Below are 18,898 nucleotides of genomic sequence, written 5' to 3' on the forward strand. Positions count from 1 at the left end.
GCATGGCTATTTAAGAGCTCTTATCTCTGCCCTCCTGAAGGACTATAGGAAGCCCTTGCTTCTGCTGAGACTCCTTTTGATTCTTAAAACATCATGCTCAAAAAAATAAAAAAAATCATGCTCACGAGGGAAGCCCTCGCCAGAGAGGAAAGTCACGTTTTCTGGGCCGCCACACGTGCCAATCACACACATAAGCCCACTGGTCCACACAAAGTCTGAGCGGACAGTCTGCTCTGGAAGAGGCAGGAAGGTGTAGACACTACTTGTCAGAACCAGGAAGCTGCAGAACCAGGGTCTGGGCCCTGCCAGGCCCCAGGATTTTCTCTCTACCAGGCCTGCCCTTTAAAGAGTCCAAGGGCCCTGGTGCCTGGAAGGCCCTGTCTAAGATCCGGAGCCAGCTGCCAATGCTCTGTGGGACCTGCCCTGCACTTGCCCACCACGGGGCGCAGCACCCCCACTTGCTATAGATTAAGCTGCCCTCAAAGCCTAACACAAGGTGGATGGCGTCTCAGGGCCAAGGGGACAAGCCACTGTTGGGGTTCAGGCCCAGGTCTGGGAGCACCTGGGCTCAGGAAGAAGAGACCAGGAGCAAGACCCTCAGGGCACGGGGTGGGGTGGGGCAGGGGCGCCTGTGCCCAGGTGCTCTGGTGAGGGCTGCTTACGCTCAGAGCGCTGGGGACGAGACGAGGGGGGAGAGCACCGCCCAGACTGACATTTTTAGGGAGCAAAAGCAAGAGGGGAGAGGGTGGGATGACGGGGGATGTGGTGCCAGGGTGGGCCTGGGCTCTCACTTGGGGAAGCTGGCAAAGGGGACGGTGGCAGAGCGGTTTGTGGAGCCGAGGGATGAGGCCAGAGCCTTGAGGGCAGCTGTGCAGCTGAAGCCAGCTGTGCGCACTCTGGGCCATGCAGGTGACCAGGCAGTGGCAGCGGCAGGTCCTGGAGATGAGGGGGCAGGAGCTGGGAGAGCCTGGGCACAGAGTGTGAGAAACAGGAGCAAGCTGGGGTGCATGGAGTGTGCACGGAGCAGTGTGGGGCAGTAGCAGGGCAGCGATGCCACATGTTTCAGGTGGAGTCTTGGCGCCTGGGTGCAGCAGGGCCCGGGCAAGAGAAAGCAGGGTCTGCCCATCTCAGCCTGACAGTACAGCCTTCCCATATGGCTATGAGGTTAAGGCTGGGGTAATCATGAACATCAGATTCCTTGGTGCTACCGAAATGAACTCAAGCAACCAGAACTCTGGCTCTGGGAGCCTAGGGACCCCGGGAGTGGCTGAGGACGGCTGGCCCCCCCAGGGCGGGGGGCTCTCCGCTGGAAGCAAAGAAATACTCACACAGCCAAGGCCATGATGGAGAGATCCGATCTACAGGAAAACATTAAAGAAACAAAGGACATTAATGTTCCAAAAGACACACCTTGGCCCCTCCTGGAAGGTAAGGGGGTGACTCTGAGTCTTAAAGCAGCAAGTGCCCTCCCTCCTATATACTCCACCCAGCCAGGACGTGAGGGGGCCCGCTCTCACAGGCAAAACTCTCTGAGGGAGTTCTGGCGGGATTCTTAGGCGACCAAAAAAAGCCCACCAGCATTGGGGCCCAGAGTACAATTCTGGCCCCACTGGTCTAGTAAGAGCCTTAGGTTTCTTCAAACACAGCCCAGGGCAAATGGCTGTTATTCCCAAGCCCTGTGAGGAATGTGATCATGACTGTGATTCACCAGCCCTGCCTAGAAGGGCCTTGTTCCAATGGCACCAGGGCCACTGGCTGGTGCTGTGGAGTTGACCCGGTGTCATACTAAGAGGGTGGGTCAGGGTGCGAAGGCCTCACAGAAGCCCTGTGCTGACCTCGTGCCCCTGTGGCAGTCCCCAGGTGATGCCAGGGCCCACCACTTACCGGCTTCTTCCCCACAATGAGTTTCTCCACCTTCTGCACCTGGGACACGTGGTCCTCATTGGTCTTCAGCTCTCGCTTGCGGATCCGTTCATAGATCCCGATCAGCATCTCCCGGGGAATGTCCTCACCATCGTCCACACCTAGGCAGGGGACGGTGGCGAGATATCAGGGTAGGCTGGAGCTTGGGTGGCAGTGGCTTCGTTCCACCTTGTGCCCCAGGTTCACCCTTGATTTACCAGTTTCTAAAGCAAATCAGAAGAGCGAACCTTTTGCCTGTCCTCAGCAGAATCAAAGATCTTCCAGATGCACAGCTATAGAACATTTCAATTTCACGTTTCCTCAGAGTCCTCCCACCAGAAACAGGGCCTGGCACACCCGACCTGGGCCAGCATGGTACAGAGGGGTGCTGACCCATCTGCTAAGCCGTGTTCAGAGGTTTCACAGCCCTGGGAAGTGGGGCAGTCATCCCATTCCACAGATGGGAGAATTGAGGCTGGGTGTGGAGAGGCTGTGGTTTGTGAGGTTGGGCTCTGAAAGATCCGGAACCAAGTCCTAATTTTATTCCTTACTGGCTGTGTGGCTGTGGGTGAGCGATCGTGTCTCTCCCAACTCGGAGTTCTCTTCCGTGAAACAGGTCGTGAGGGAGCGAGGGAAGCCGCGGCGTGGCCAGCTCAGAGCACCTGGGCGGTGTTGGCACCAGTGGTGGCTGCTGCACCCGACACCAGCTGGGCCGGGCTCTGACCGGGGCTGCTCCGACCACAGGCGTAGGCCCTTTCTTCCACACCACACTGAGCGCCTCTGAGACAGGGGCGGGGCCAACCCTCGCCCCTCCGCCCGGGGGCAGTTTGGCAGCTTGCATCCTAACGGCAAATCCTGACAGCTCTGGTCCACTGCCTGCATTCGAGGAACTTATCCCGTGGGAAACGAGACACAGATGAGGCAATTTATTGCAGTGTTGCTATCCAACTGCAAAAGGCTAGAAGTAACCTGTGTATCCATTAACAGGGGACTGTTAACCAATCATCATACATCAGAACAACAAGCTAGTCGCTATGCCTGGATATGGAAACTTTCCCTTAGATTTGTTAAACGGGAAGAGCAAGGTGCAAAGTAGAACTTAAAACCATCCATGCACATTTGTACCTGCTTGAGTAGAGGAACTAGCAGGTCCATCAGGAACCCAATGCTGAAGACCTCCAGAGGCACAGGGTGTGACCGGGTCAGGCAGGGGCTGGCGGGAGGGGAACCCTGCTATGGACTTCTAGTGCTTTCTGTTTGTTATTTTGTTTAAATAGACTTCATTTTTAGAACAGTTTTAGGTCCACAACAAAACTGAACAAAAGGTACAGAGACCCCCATATAGCTCCTGTGCCTACACACGCAGTCTCCCTACCGACACCCCCCAGAGTGATCCATTTGCTCGAATCCCAAACCTGCTCGGGCACGCATCATTACCCAGCACACGTAACTTGCATGAAGGTTCACTCCTGGTGGTGGCCATTCCACAGGTCTGGACAAAGCAGGACGACGTGTCCACGTGTCACGGCTTCACACAGCATAGTGGCACTGGCTTAAAAAGCCTCTGGGCTCTGTCTCTTCATCCCTCCCTCCCTCTAACCCCTCATCTTTTTACTGTCTCCCTAGTTTGCCTTTTACAGAGTGCCTTATAGTTGGAATCAAACAGTTTGCAGCCTTTTCACATTGGTTTGTTTCACTTTGTGTCATGGTTGACAGCTCATTTCTTCCCAGCACTGAGCAGTGTTCCGTTGCCTGGGGCACCACAGCCCTGCTTCCATCCTCCTGACGAAGGGCATCCTGGCTGTTCTTGAGTTTTTTTTTTTTTTTTTTTTTTTTTTTTGAGACAGAGTCTCACTTTGTTGCCCAGGCTAGAGTGAGTGCCGTGGCGTCAGCCTAGCTCACAGCAACCTCAAACTCCTGGGCTCAAGCGATCCTGCTGCCTCAGCCTCCCGAGTAGCTGGGACTACAGGCATGCGCCACCATGCCCGGCTAATTTTTTCTTTTGTATATATATTTTTAGTTGGTCAATTAATTTCTTTCTATTTTTGGTAGAGACGGGGTCTTGCTCAGGCTGGTTTCGAACTCCTGACCTTGAGCGATCCGCCCGCCTCGGCCTCCCAAAGTGCTAGGATTACAGGCGTGAGCCACCGCGCCCGGCCTTGTTCTTGAGTTTTGACAGTCACAGATGAGGCTGCTATAAATGTCCATGTGTAGGCTTTTGTGTAGGCCGAAGTTTCCAGTTCATTTGGCTAAACACCAAAGAAGGCAATTGCTGGATTATATTATTTTGGTTTTCCAACTATGTGAAGATAATACCCATTCAAAAAATAAATTTTCGGCCGGGCGCAGTGGCTCACGCCTGTAATCCCAGCACTCCAGGAGGCCGAGGCGGGCAGATTGCTCGAGGTCAGGAGTTTGAAACCAGCCTGAGCAAGAGTGAGACTCCGTCTCTACTATAAATAGAAAGAAATTAATTGGCTAACTAATATATATAGAAAAAATCAGCCGGGCATGGTGGTGCATCCTGTAGTCCCAGCTATTCCGGAGGCTGAGGCAGCAGGATCGCTTGAGCCCAGGAGTTTGAGGTTGCTGTGAGCTAGGCTGACGCCACGGCACTCACTCTAGCCTGGGCAACAAAGCGAGACTCCATCTCAAAAAAACCCCAAAAAACAACAAAAAACAAATTTTAAAATTTAAAAATAAACTTTAATAAAAGGGAAATACTCCATCTGGCTTCCATGCTGGTGAGCTACTCCTCCCGCACCCATCCTCAAACCCCAGGGGCTCTCCTGCCGAGGGGCCACCAGCCACACCGAGCGAGCAGCTCCAGGGCAGACAGGCCTTGGCGTGGGGTGCACATCTTCCTCTGCAAAGAACAGGCTGGCCGTGCATGCGTCCTGCCTTTGCCGCTCACTTGCTATGTGACCCTGGGCAAGTCCCTTCCCCAAGCCTTGTCACCCCTTCTGAAGCACAAGAAAAACGAGACAGAACATCCCTGGGTCCTTGGCTTGAAAAGAGGTGATGTGAAGGGAATAGCCCAGGCAAGGGAGACAGAGCCAGCAGCTTGCTTCTCGAGAGTGGGGTGTTCAGTCCCTGCCCTGGGAAGCAGGGATGTTAATGCCACCCTGTCCCCAGACTGTGGAGACAACAGGGTGTGGTAAGACCACAGCACACAGAGCCACTGCCGCGAGGGCAGCTAACTGCCAAATGCTGGGCTCAGCACGCCTGCCTCTCAGCTCCTCCCCGGAGGCCCCGTCATGTCTTGCAGAGGGCGTCCCGACCGCGCAGCACACAGTGGCTCCCTGGACAGGGCCAGAGGGGCCGGCCACGTCGGGTCCGGTGGAGCCTATGGACAAGACTCGGCCCAGCAGGCAGAGGGGCTCCCAGGATGGGAGAAGCCCAGGGCGGATGAGAAGGGGCTAACACCAGCCTCCAGCTCGCCCTTTGACACCAGCCTAGGAGTGTGTCCCCTGCACCACCAGAATCGCCCGCCCGCCCGCTGGAGGGGCAAGTGGCCACTGATGAGCTCCCAGGAACTACAGACTTGACCCACTCGGGCCACACTGCCCCTGAGCCGAGCAGAGGGTCATGTGCTCAGTGCAGGGAGCAGCGCCACGGCTCCAGGCCACGCCCAGGCCTGCTCAGCATCTCCCACAGGCGCTGTGGGGCCCCTGAGGTCTCGTGGTGGCCTCTCTGCTGCCTGGGGAAGCATCTGGGGCTCCATGAGCCTCCTGCCCCCGCGGTGCCCTCCAGCAGGTCACCGCCCCAGGGAAGCCCCAGGGGAGGCGCAGACGCCCCAGGGAGACTCAGCCTGGTGGGGGAGGGGGAACCAAGCTACGGTTTCATAAAAATAAAGAAGAATGAACAACTTAAACAGCTCAACAAGCTTACAAAGTTGGACTTGATTCAGACTAGCTTTTATTTCTTTTTTAAAAAACATGAGGTCCAAAGGGGCCTCAAGCCATTTCCTTCACATCTCCCCTGGCTTTCGCCGCCAGTGTGTGCCTCATCTCCGTCCTTCCAGGACTTCAGGGCACACAAGGGCCGTGCCCAGCTGGCACAGAGCCCCCGAAGCCAGCCATGCGCTCTTCGGCTCCTTTCCTGTCTCTCGCCCAGCAGAAGGCCCGGCTGCTGCTGACCGTGGCCTGCGCCTCCCACACGTGCCTGCTCCCCAGGCCCGGCGCCGAGCACGGCCCAGCCGCGACCCTGGGGCCGCAGCTCCATACCGCTGCTCCCTGTCCATCAGACTTGCTTTTATAATCACCTCCTACATGTGGCAAATGCCACTATTTGTCCATTTACACTGATGACGTGAGGTTCTCCTTTTAAATACACACACTGATGTAAAAAACCAAACAAAATGGCAAGTCAGTTTCATCCTTCACAAAGCAGCCAACACCTACACCCCAGGAGAGGCCTCCAGACACACCCAGGACCACGCACGTGCCAGGCAGCCCGGCCTGGCCGGCACGCCTCTGCGACCGCGCTCGGCGCTCTCCTGGCAACCTGCGCTGTGTTCCCAAAGGCACGCTGGGCCCAGCGCCCAGCACGAGGCTGCCGCATGACTTCCCAGCCCCACACCTGGCTTTCTGGCCAGGGCAGGTGTTTGGATGGGTCTGTGGGACGGCCAGCACCCAGGGACGGCTCACCTCGGAGGTTCTTGACGAAGTCTTCCAGCTTCATCTTCCTCTCAGGCTTGACGTTGGGGCTGTACATGTCCGTGTTGAGCAGGATGATAGCGAAGGCCAGGATGAAGATGGTGTCTGGGTTCCGGAACTGCCGCACCACCCCAGGGTTGCAGATGCAGTACCGCTGGCTGGGGCCGGGAAGGGAGGAGGGTCAGGCCACCGTGCAGTCTCCCGGCTGCTCCTCGCTCGCACGGGCCCAGCCACCAGCTGAGGACGTCTAAGCCTCAGTCCTGCATCTGCAGAATGGGCCACACGGCCCCTACTTCAGCTGTATCCCCTCCTAGCGGATCCTCCCTGTGCACGCGGCGGGGGGGGGGGGGCTGCATTTCCCAACTGCCGGGAGCTCGGAGAGGCCGCACAGCCAGTCAGCCGATGGGATGTGGGCAGACCTGACACGGGCGCCTGCCGGTCTGGGGCCCTCTTCCGTCCACCTGGAATGGGGACGGCACGGTGGGTGCTGGGCCTGCTCTCCGGACCCTGAGGTGGAAGGGGCCCGGGTCTCCTCCACACCAGCACAGACGGAAACGTACTCTGCCTCGTCTCAGCCGTGGCTGCTGGCAGTCTGCCACAACCGCTGAACACCGGCCTCGAGAACACCCGCCTCATCGCATCATCCCACTCACTGTTCCCCCTGCCACCCTCGGAGCCCTGTTCACTGGTAACCGGGTGGAGGGCAGGTCAGGAGGGGCAGGGGCAGGGCAGAGGGACCAGGCAGAGCACCGCCACTGAGGCTCACGTGCCAGCAGAGGCTGCAATCAGTCTCCTCCATCCTGGGGGCGCAGCTTAGTGCCCCCCCTCCAGGAAGCTGTCCTGGAAGGAAGAGGCTGAATGCCCCCACCCAGGGGGTTGTCCTGCTTCTGCGTCCTCAATCCCCCCAGCCCCACACCAGTGCTGAACCCACAGGCCAGGGCAGCAGCTGCTCCCTGTCCCCACGCCCAGCACCCTGCGTGGGGCTCCCACGCAGCCGCAGCGCGAGGTCCAGGAACGGACGCGCAGCAACGGGCAACACTGACCATGCGCCTCGTGCCAGGTGCCTGGCTACTCACTGCAGCCTCGCCCCTGAGTCTTCCATCCCTCTCTCTCGGTGCCACATGCTATTGTTGTCCCCACTTCACAGGTGAGGAAGTGAGGCACAAAGAAGTTACGTAGCCAGCACAAGGTCACACAGCTGGTAAGGGGTAGAGCCAGCGACTGAGGCAGGCCATCTGGCTGTACGGCTTGTGCTCTGAGTCACCGGGAGACGCGGGCTGTGCCGTGAGAATGAGCACTCGAATGACCAGACAGACCAACTCGCTAATGGATGGATGGCTGACGAGGACTAGGAGGAAGACAGTGTTCAGAACCCTAATCTGGTCAGAATCCCAGCACTTGTGATCTTAACCTCTTTCAACGGTTTCCTCATCTTCAAGATTAGAGTAACAAGTGCTGTCTCCCCTCCACCCCACCCCCACTATGGCTGTAAGGAGCCCAGCACGGGCCACTGCGACACCCCCAAAACAACACTCAGGGACCCCAGCCCCTACCCAGGTGGAGGGCAGGAGGGGCTCCGGCCGCTGGCCTGTCCTCAGGCCTTGCCTCTGGGAACGCTCTTCCCCGGGACCAGGCACACTCCCACCCGCCCGCCCCCCACGCAGGCCCAACCTGAACGCCTCGATGAGCCGCTCCACTTTCTGAGCCTCTCCTTGGACTCGGATGTGCGCCTGGAACTTCCTGAGGGCCTCGTCCAGCTCCATGGCAGAGAAATCCATCTCGTCCACCACGCAGCTGCAACAGAGGGACGGCCCATGGAAGCGGCCTTGGCCTGTGGGGCGCCACACCCAGCTCTGCCTGCCCCTGCGGGTGACGTGAGCATTGAGTCCCACGGCATGGGGCGTCGTGAGCCAGAGCCCAGGAGCCCACAGGAACGGGCTGGCTCTTGGCAGGGAAGGTGCTCTGCATGGCAGCCTCCAATCAGCTGGGAGCACTGCAGAATGCGCCAAAAGGACCCCAGGCTCCCGGGAGCCCGAAACCGTAGGGAGACACCTGTGCTTGTGTCCGTGCGTGCAGCTTTGCACGGGGGCCAGCGTGCAGCGGTCCTGGGGCAGGGCCCTTCCCGACAGACACGTCCAAGCACAGCCGTGGCCGTGGAGCCTTCTCTGCTTCTGCGAGGAGGCGGGGCTTTGCGCCCATTCGCATGACGAGGAAATGGGGACTCAGGGCACCAAATGTCCACTCAAGTCAAGGGCAAGGGGGGTTGAGGGCTGGGTTTGCAGGTGCTTTTTCAGGGGCCCTTGGAGGGGCTATGCCACTCTCATCTGCAGAGCAGGGCTGGGAGAGGTGCTGGTCGGCGGTCTGATGGGCCATGGTCTCCTCACGGCCTGCCTAGCCCTCCCACGGTGACCCTGAACAGAGAGGTGGGGTCCGCGCCAGAAACCCCGAGGACAGAGACATTTCCCACCTGCAGGCTCTGGCATCGAGTTTATCCCTGATCCGTCCCACTGGGCCAGGGGCCCTGCCCCCACTCCCAGGCTACCTCTCCACCGGGGCTGTCCCCACCCTGCTGAGAGCTCATGCGTCTTGGCGCAGTGGTCTTGGGGGTGGCTGCAGAGCCTGTGGGGAAAGGGCAGCAGGGAGCCCGAAAGGAGGACCTGCTGCCTAGCACCCCGCACTGCCCTGACCATGCCTGCGGTGGTGGGCTGGGGGGTCTCGCCACTTCCTGAGGCCACTGCTATTTTCTGACTGACGGACAACAATGCCCGGATTTCCTACGGACCGAACTGGTGTGGAGGGCTGTACAGCGCAGGAACGGCTGCAGGGGCTGGGGGCAGGCGCCTAGCCGATCCACCAAGGGGCTGACCTGCTTCCCGCACTGTTCCTTCCAGCTGGACAGAGGGGAGGAGGGCGTGCGGCAACCCCCACACGGCGCTTTCTCCAGGCGCGGCATAACAGAGGCGCCAAGCAGGGAGGGCGCAGCGCGGCCTGTGCATCTGGCCAAGGAAGGGCACGAGTGTCCTGCTGGTGCCTGCCACACGTCAGCCAGCCCAAAGTCCCGGCTCACTTGGCCGCGTGTGTGTCTGAGCGTGTCTAGGTGTGTGGGGTGTGAGTACGTACATACGTGCATTCGTGAGTCTGTGTGTGTTGGGGGTGTACCAGGCCAGCCTCTTACCCTGAGCCTCAGTTTCCTCGCTGTGAAACCAGGAGGGCACAGCACCCACGTGCTCCAGCGACCTGACCCTGGGCGCCTGTGAAAGGAAGGGCCTGGGCCACTGAAGGGACCACTCTCAGCGCTGCCAAGAGCTTAGCTCTTTACCCTGCTTCGGCTTCTCCTCCTGCCCTGCTGGCCTGGGTCAAGAAGACCCTCAAACACAGGGCCTGGGCAAGTCCCCGAGGCCCCGCAGGCAGAGCCAGCAGGCTGCCTGTCCTGAGCCAGTGTCCCACTCTGCTAGCTCTGGCTTCTTCATCTGTTAACAATGACACCAGCGCCCACTCTTGTGGGGAGAGGGCACTATGGGGCCTTTTTCATGGTACCTGCTTGATGACTAAGGATCTGTTCTTGCTGCCTTTCTACTCAGGACGCTGTGGAAGAGGGATGGAGGGAAGGAAGGTAATGCCAAACCGGGAGCAATGCCTGGGAGCTGGGAACCCACATTTCTGCAGGGTCTGCTCTCTGGGCTGTGGGATCAGGAGGTGAGGGGTGGACTGTCACCCCTGGTCTCCCAGCAGGAGAACAGGCAGGGCAGAGCTTGGTAGGGGCTGCCCACCCAGGGTGGCAGTGGAGTGAGCAGGCCAGCTCCCTTCCCACTCTCCTGGGGGCAAGTCCGGCAGAGGCAGGGGGCCCCAGACTTCCAGCTGCGTGAATGTGGGTCACTCAAGGGCTGTAACCGCTGGGTGCTGGGTTGGATCGGCCATGTTGCAGGTGGGGGCTGAAGGTGCCGAGGGCGCGTGTCTGAGGGGGCAGGCAGGCAGTGGGGTCAGCGCGTGAGACAGCCTGTGTGAGGGCAGGTGCCACACGTGTGCCAGGCAGGGTGTGGGGTGCGAGTGTGTGTCTGTGTATCTCGGAGCCAGGAAGAGAGAAGAGATTCACCACATGGCCCAGCACAAGGCACGCCTGACCCTGTGTGTATATAACACAGGGGACACGAGAAAGCGTGTGGAACCAGGCCCCATGCTTGCTGCTGCCCAGAGCCCCCCGAACTCACTCGAGCACGTCGCGGTTGAATTGCTTCTGCCGGTTGCCCAGGAACTCGCCAATCATCTGCCGGCTGAGGCCCTTGCGCTGCAGCAGGAAGTGGGCCACCCCCACTGGCGTGTCGGGCACGAAGCCACGCTCGATGAGGTACTGGACTCCCTTCTCTGGCTTCCTGGGATGGGACGAGAAGCACGCTTAGCCTTGGCTGCCCAGCACCCTGGGCTCGGTGGGGGATCGACGTCTTCCCTCGGTGCTCAGCACCACGGCCCAGCGCCCAGGCCTGTTCCTCCATCCCCACAGGCATGGGGTCTCTAGTCTTGTCTCCCACTCGGGTGGAGACTCAACAGCCCAGGCTGGCACTGGGAGACCCTGGGCTCCGGGCATCCTGTCCTGTCCCAAAACTTAAATGTCGGGGACCCAGTATGAGAGTCTTCACCCAGACCCTGTGCCAAGAATGGACGGGGGGAGGGGGGGCTGCGGAGGGACCTTCACTCTCTGCCCTGCCTGCAGTCCCTCCTTGGCAGCCTGGCACTGGCCCCAAATGCCCACGCACACATACAGAATGGGGTTCCCTGCCTGGCCCAACTCCCTGCTCCCCTAGGTGTGGAAGCACTGGGCAGATGGAACCCTCCACTCAACAGATGGTAACACCACAGCACCCCGCATGAGCACATGCTGCCTGCTGTCACTGTCCCGGCGCCCCACACGCACTCAGTGAGTTCTCACTCTGAGGCCAGCACTCCGGTCACTTGCAATGCTCAGACTCGGAAGCCCGGCAGCGACATAGCCCTGCCCAGGGACTTACTTGCCCCACGTAAAAACTCACTGAGTTAGTACAATGAGATGCTTGTAACAGTGTGTCCAGTAAGGCTGAGCCCCATTTGCAGGCAAGGAATGGGGGTACAGAGAGGCAGGGTTCCTACCCAGGGCCACGGCATTGGCCTTGAAGCGGGGAGGGCGGCTGGGCTGGCCCTAAGTGTGTCCACCAGAGACTGGGCCCCAGGAACACGGGGCTTTCCAGCAGTTCGAGCCTCTTGGTGCCGTGTGTAGAGCCAGGCCTGGGCAGGGCAGGGTGGCATGCAGCACATGTCATGGGATGATGGGCCCGAGCACACCACCCTGCAGCTGGCCAGCTGTCTGAGGGCCAGGTGGGGCCAAGGAGGCTGTGGGGGCATCGCGCCGACCCTGCTGCTCACACTAGACCCCGGGAGAAGGCCCCGCCTCAGTGTGGCACCCCCGCCATGTGCGTCTGGGTGTGGTCTCCCGCTTCCCGTATGTGGGAGGTCTCGCGCTCGGCTGACATGGCAAGGAGGTCCCGGTGGCCGAAGGAGCCAGGGTGGTAAGAGAGGCTTTGAAGACGGCCCCGTATGTGACTCTCAGAGGACAGGCGGCCTCCACAGCAAAGCTCGCCAGGCCACTCAGGGAGCTGTGTAGGGTCCCCAGGGCCAGAATGTGTCATCAGGCCAGACTGGCTCCCTGCTCCTCTGTCCCAAGTCCTCAGTCACTGAGGACCACCAAGTAGTTGAGTATCCCCTCTAGGAACACTGTGCTTCCTCAGGAGTCCACAGAGGGCCCAGGGCGGCCTGGACCCCACCATCCCCATTGCACACTCAGCACCAGGTCACCCTCTAGCTGCACAGAGGTCAGTGTTCTCCTGCCCCCTGGTGGGGGATAGAGGAGAAGGCCAGTGTCCACCTGCCCCCAATGAGCTGCGCAGCTCCTGGCTGACAGCAGAGCCCTGCAGGTACTGTATTTCCATGTGCGAGCAAAGCAAACCTCCTGGTTGCAAGGTGACCGTGCTATTTTTACCCCAGGATGACCACACCCTCTGAAGTTTATCCCCAGGAGCATGGCAGGAAGCAAGCCCCCGGCCAGCATGGGCCTGGCAGGGAAGCAGTACTGGAGTGGCCCTGCTCCCCTGCCTGCGCTGGGGCTACCAGATGGCAGGCCCAGCTGTTGCTGTTCATGAGCCACGAGCCTCACTTCTCCATGCAATTCGGAGGCCTCCTAATAGCAACAGCTCTGACACCCAGGCCTCTCCAGCCAGGGCAGCCAGCGTGGGTCACACTTCCTCCCTGCCCTGCTCCTCGAAGGCCCCTCCCACACCCACTTCTGCCCACTCAGCTTTTAAGAGAGGGGCTGCCAAGCCTAGCCCACAGATGGATTTTCTTTGGCCCACACATTAACAGGAAGAATTTATTAGTTGCCAAGATTTAAAAAACGGGAGAGTGCATATAAAATCTGGGTTTCTGGCTTCTTTTGAAAAACCCAACTTTCTGGCACCCGGGGCCTGTGCTCCTAGGGAGCAATGACTGCAGGGCTGTGCTGTCTGGCTCCTCTGCACACGGGGCACTGTCCCCACCCCAGGCTGCCTGGTCCCTCTGGCTGCTGACCTGCGTCCAGGTCCAGGCCCACCAGGCTCTGCCTCCTCTCGGTCCTCAGGAGGTGGTTGCTCTCCCTTCTTTGTCCCCATCCGCCCCTCCTGTGTTTACAGGACATGTCAGGGACTTCCAGGATAAGGCTCCTCGGCTCTGGAGGGGCCTGGAATGCAGCAGGAAGCAGGGAAGGCGCTTCAGGAAGTGGGAACTCGGGATCTTCAGGGATTAAGTGAGCACCACTTGTCTGTCGAGCCAGGCGCCACCGTGGATGTCCAGCACGCCTCGGGTCCTGCCCATGCGCTGAGTGGGGGCCCTGCAGGCGCAGCAGGGAGGCTTCTCTGAGCAGCTGAACAGACACAGGCTTGAGTGATGAGGGGGCTTTCTGGGCAGAGGCAACAGTGAGGGCAAAGGCCCTGGGGTGGATGGGGGTGCATTTTGCAGGCTCGAGGATCCAAGAGGCTGTTCCAGAGTGGCAGGGACCCTAGAGGAGGGGAGGCAGTGGGGTGGACAGGCCAGACCACGCAGGGCTGTACGGCCACAGGGAGGGTGTGGTTTCCTCCCGAGCAGGACGAAGCCCTTGGCGCTGTGAGCAGGCAGTGAGGGGCTGCATGTCCACATCTGAGAGCCTCGCTCCCAAGAGCAAGGCCACGCGCAGCGGCGGCAGGAGGGCTGGGTCTAGGACACAGCCTGCGCGTAGAGATGCCAACACTTGCCGATGGATCTGTGGGATGGGGCACAGTGGGGGAAGGAGGGAGCGACACAGAGTAAAGAATCCAGGATGGCTCCTGCTTTTAGCCTGAACCAAATGTGGCAGGAAGATTCCACCTGGCAGGTCTAAGCGTGATATCACCGAAGCGAGGAGTCTGAACTCACTGGTGCCTAGGAGTTGGCCAAGCAGTTGTGAGGGAAGGAGTGTCGGCAGGAGGGCCAGGTGGGGTGCTGGGGAGGGGATCACAGACTGGGAAGGTGGGTGCCGGGCTCCAGGGTTGGGCTGGGGTCTCTGGATGGCCCCACTGGAGTGCCTGGCCCTAACTGGCCTCGCTGACAGCAGCCAGCCAGTGCACTGGGCATTTGCTGGTGGGAAGCCCCTGCCTGTCGGGACCTTGCTGGCTTCTTAGCCATGTAGGGAGGCCCTTACTGCCCTACTCTGTTCTTGGTGGCCCTGCCAGGTGGCAAGTTCTTGATCCACCTGCTCCCTTGCGGAGCTCCACGCTGCCTGCTCAGGAAGCGCATGCCCCACAGGGTCTGCTCCGCCGCACACAGGCCAGAGTGCCGGAGGTCCGGCCCAGGCCCCCACCCCTCCTGCAGCAGGACTGCACTCCCCACCCTCCTCAGGGAGGAGCCGCGGATGTGCTTCGGCCACTGAACAGTGAGGACGGTGGCTGTGTGTTTCTTCCGGGGAGCGCCTGTGGGAGCCCCTGCGGCCACCTACCTGCTTCATACTTCCACAAACATTTACTGAGCACTCACTCTGGGCCAGGCACTGTCCTAGCACAGATATGATCCAAATCTAGTCCCTATCCTTGAAAGCCATGCTTTCTAGGTGGAGAGTATAAGAAGGGAGATAAAATCCAAGGACACAGAGATACACGACAGCAGAGATGCCGAGGGCATGGCTGTGGCTGCTGGAAGCCTGGGCTTAAATCTCAGCTCCCCTTACTGGCAAATTACTTAACCTCTCTGTGCCCTTGTATGATGGGGATAACAACAGCATACACAATGGAGTTACTGTGAAGACCACATGAGTTAATACCCATAAAGTACTGTGACTCAAACCTCAAAAAATATTGTTGACTATACAGTGGGAAGGAAAGGCCAGGGCTAAGAGAACTAGACCAGGGTGACATCACAGAGGCCCGAGAAGGCTCGACTTCAGCGGGCAGGGGCACTTCCCTGAGGGGGCGGCAGTGAACCTGCAGCCAGGAAGAGGGCTCCTAGTGGAGAGAATGGCCAACACGAAAGCCTTATTTGACAGATAGCAAAACGGGAAACAGAAAGGTCAAGTATCTTAGCTCCAGGTTGCCCCCAAGAAAAAGAGGACTTTTAATCCATTCTTCCGCCCTGAGAAGTCCCTACAAATCCCCTCGACCCTCTCCACCCCCTCCCCACTGCTGTAAATCCACTCTGTCCAACCAACTCTGTTGTCACCCCACCCCGCAATTTCTCCTGTGCAGCCCCAGGACTCTTGCTTTAGCTTTGTTTCACTGCACCCTGTAAGGATGCAGCACCAACGTGGTGCCAGCTGCAGTGCTTTCACCATCTACACCCATCCCGCCCTGCATCCCGGCCCGGTGGTCTCCCTGAAGCACTTCAGCGGCTGTGGGTTGTTGGAGACCCCCAGCTCACCCCTGTCCTGTCTGTTTCCAGGTCTGCCATTAGCTGCCTCCTCTAAGGCACAGACTACACCAGCCACTTTCTTCACATGCATCTTGTTGTCACTGGGCTGTAAACTGAGCAGCGGGGGCAACAGTGAGCCCTGTGCAGGACTCTGGGTGAGAACAGTGTCAGGCTGTGAGTGGCACTTGAGAAATGCACCAGGTGCTGACCCTGATCTCTTCCAGCAGGGGTGCAAGGTCAAGGAAAGGGCTCACTAGTCTTTTTTGAAATTTAGAGATGGGGTCTCACTCCATTGCCCAGGCTGGCCTCAAACTCCTGGGTTCAAGCAACACCCCCCCCCCAAGCCTGCATCTCAAATACCTGGGACTACAGGTGCGCGCCATCATGCCCAGCCCCAGTCCTTTTATAATTGTTCAAGCCAAGAGATGTGGCATGGATGGCTGCCCAGCACCTAGCGTCAGCCTCCGACTTCCCAGCCCATACTCGAGCTCTGTCCCCATGACCCCGTGGGCTGACTTCGCTCCCAGCTCCAGGCACTGTGGACAGGGCCTGCACCCTGCTGACCCCAGGAGGAGGAGCATCTGTCTCCTGCTGGGGGCTGTGAGGTTGGACTACAGGTCTGAGGACTTCTGTCAGGTAGGACCTGGCAAGGGACAGGGCCAAACCTGGGGAGATAGGGCCAAGAAACACCTGTGGATTTTAAGTTCATGAACCAGTAGAGGTCTTTGCTTAAAACAGTTATAGAGAAGGCCCTGAGTGATGCAGAGCTCACGGAGATCGGGGGTCTGTATACCTCGAATGCCTGGGGACGCCATGGTCGGCAGTATGAGTTCTCCTGGTAGCTGCTCTCAGGTGCAAGGATAGGCTCACCAAGCACGGCACTGAGAGAATCCCTGCTCACTGGAAGTGCCTTTCCAATGTGGCAATCCAGGCTCGAATCTCTCCAGGGTCCCTCAGAGGGGTGGCCACCTTCCATCTGCTCCCACACCTCCAGGGCCTCGCCACTCTCGTGACTGCCTACTTTATCCAGTTCTTTCCTACGTGTGAACTCAACTTGAAAGTGGCTGCAGGGTCTTCCTTGGTGCTTATCCCAGAGAGAAGGTGGGAGAATCACCTCCAAAGCATGGCTAGCATGCCCTGTGGGGCCTCCCCAGACAGTGCCTTCCATTCTGAAGGGCTCAGCACCAGCCACCCCAGACCCAGAATAGCACTAGGGACCCTTGGGTCTCAGATAGTGGTGAGGGCCACAGGCTGGAGTGGCCATGTCAAGGAGAATGGGATCCCAGCCTCCAAAGACCCAGCTCAAAGTGTTCCTAAGAGAGCCGGTCTTTTAAACTGCTGGCACATGCTCTGGGGCCACAGGATCTTGGGGCCAGCCTTCCAGGCCTGTGGCCTGCGCACGTGCCTCACCATGCTCCAGAGATTTCTGTGGGGCTGCAGTGGGATAATTGTCTGGAGTGTTGAGCCGGGCCTGGCACTGAACATGCAGCCCACACAGGCCGGCTCTCCTCACTGCCATCGTTATGAGTGACAGTAGACATGTAAAACACAGGAACGTGGAGTCGGCGGATCAGGAGCCCAAGCCCAGCCCCCTCTGAGCCCTGCTTCCCTGTAAGGAGGTGTGGTTCCCGAGGTGCTGGAGGGAAACAGCACCACCCTGCACGCTGCGCGCCATGCTCCCGCCTCCCTCCCACAGCAGCTCCAGCAGGCAGGATGGCACCTGCGACTGGTGGCCCAGGGGCCAGGCGCAGGGTGGAGGAGAGGCCTGGCCCACGGCACAGGCTGCCTCCAAGCACAAAAGATCAGGCTGCAAGGGACCTAAGGGGCCTGATGAACAGCCCCTGCCCAAGCCAGAATCCCACCCGCCACACTGTCAGCCCAAGTGGCCACTCAGGCCCTCAGAGGCAAGGCGCCCACTCCCTCTGAGGGTATCTGTGTCATCACAGGGTGGCTTGGGGCTGAGGACTCTTCCAGAAGTGGGAGAGGTCTGGCCTGGCCCAGAGCGTAAGGGGGAGGGATGCGACAGAGAGGAAGCGGACACAGCGAGGCGTGCACCCCGAACCTGTGGGAGAGGGTGCAGGAGCAGGGGACCTGTGTGTGGGGAAGCCAACACCCTGTCTGGGGAAGGAGGCGACAGGCTCAGGAGGGCTTGCCAGGCCCCAGCTCCCGACGCTGCGGCGGGCCCTGGACCACTGCTCCAGCGCTGCACGGCCTCCCACGAATGGTAAGGCTCTGGACTCAGTTTACAGGAATGTCACTGGGTAAGGAGGTGGGGAGCCCAGGGTTACACCCCTGGTGGCAGTCACTACAGTATGGATTTTAAGAGAATGTGTTCAGGAGCCAGGTGCCTGGGTATGACCTCATTACCTAGTCCAGCCCAGTCACCTACCAGCTGTGTACCCCTGGGCAAGGTACCCTCTTGGAGCCTCAGTTCGTCCATCTGAAAAGTGGGGTCACTAACAGTGCTCACACTACAGGAGAACGTGAGGGGACTGTCTCTCCACCTAAAGAAGCAGCCACCAATCACATGTGGACAGAGCACTTGGAATGTGGCTAGTGCCACTGCGGGACTGAATTAATTTTAGTGTTCATTTAAACAGCCACTTGTGGATCAGAGTGCTACCATCCATGGTATAAAAAGGCAAGTTTCCCCAAGTTAGTTCGGAGCTGAAAGCAACTCCAGTGTCCACCAGGAATTTTCATGGGTCTTAATGAGTTGAATCTAAAAGTCACATGCAACGATAGCTCCTCAAGAAGAGCCAAGACAAACTCCTGTTTTTAGAGACAGGGTCTTGCTGTGCAGTCCACGCTGGAGAGCAGTGGCTAGTCACAGGTGGGACCACAGCTCACTGCGCCTTTGAACTCCAGGGCTCCAGTGATCCTCCTGTCTCAGCCTCCAGAGAAGCTGGGATTATAGGGACGCATCTCCACACCCTGCTCCATGACAATTTTTAAAAAGAACAAGAAAGGGGTTCTCACCCTAATAAGAAACCGTAGTAAACTGTAGCAGTTAAAATTCTGATGTTGACAAGGGCATAAACAAACAAAGCTCCTAACCATTGAAGTAGAGCTCCACAAGAATCTTTATTCTATTTTTTTTTTTTTTAATAGAAACAGGGTCTCGCCATGTGCCCAGGCTTGTCTTGAACTCCTGGCCTCAACCAATCCTCACACCTCAGCCTTGCAAAGTGCTGGGATTACAGGCGTGAGCCACCACACCTGACACAATGATCTTTATTCTGTGTGCTGAGATGTCCCAGGCCGCCCAAAACAGAGCCTGGCATGCAGTATCTGTCCAATAAATATTTGCTGAATGAATGAAAGGATCTAAGCCCAGACCCATGTTCATGTAGGAATCAGATGGCATTTCAAGTCAGCAGAGAAAAAACAGACTATGCCATAAATTGTTTGAGACAACTGGCTAA

At 58.7% G+C, this 18,898-nt stretch overlaps 1 protein-coding gene across 9 annotated transcripts in view; it reads right to left on the reverse strand.

Annotated features, from left to right (window-relative positions):
• Positions 1 to 18,898, reverse strand: part of IQSEC1 (IQ motif and Sec7 domain ArfGEF 1) — a 359,058-nt gene that overhangs the window by 18,896 nt on the left and 321,264 nt on the right. For all 9 annotated transcript variants that reach the window (XM_075996352.1, XM_075996353.1, XM_075996351.1 and 6 more), the window contains 5 exons: positions 10,769 to 10,930; positions 8,232 to 8,354; positions 6,552 to 6,718; positions 1,885 to 2,024; positions 1,329 to 1,358 (listed from right to left, as the gene is read on the reverse strand). In XM_075996352.1, coding sequence (XP_075852467.1) covers positions 1,329 to 1,358; positions 1,885 to 2,024; positions 6,552 to 6,718; positions 8,232 to 8,354; positions 10,769 to 10,930 — 622 coding nt within the window. The remainder of the gene's footprint in view (positions 1 to 1,328; positions 1,359 to 1,884; positions 2,025 to 6,551; positions 6,719 to 8,231; positions 8,355 to 10,768; positions 10,931 to 18,898) is intronic.

The sequence above is a fragment of the Microcebus murinus genome, chromosome 21 (assembly GCF_040939455.1).
Source record: "Microcebus murinus isolate Inina chromosome 21, M.murinus_Inina_mat1.0, whole genome shotgun sequence".
Classification (NCBI taxonomy): Eukaryota; Metazoa; Chordata; class Mammalia; order Primates; family Cheirogaleidae; genus Microcebus; species Microcebus murinus.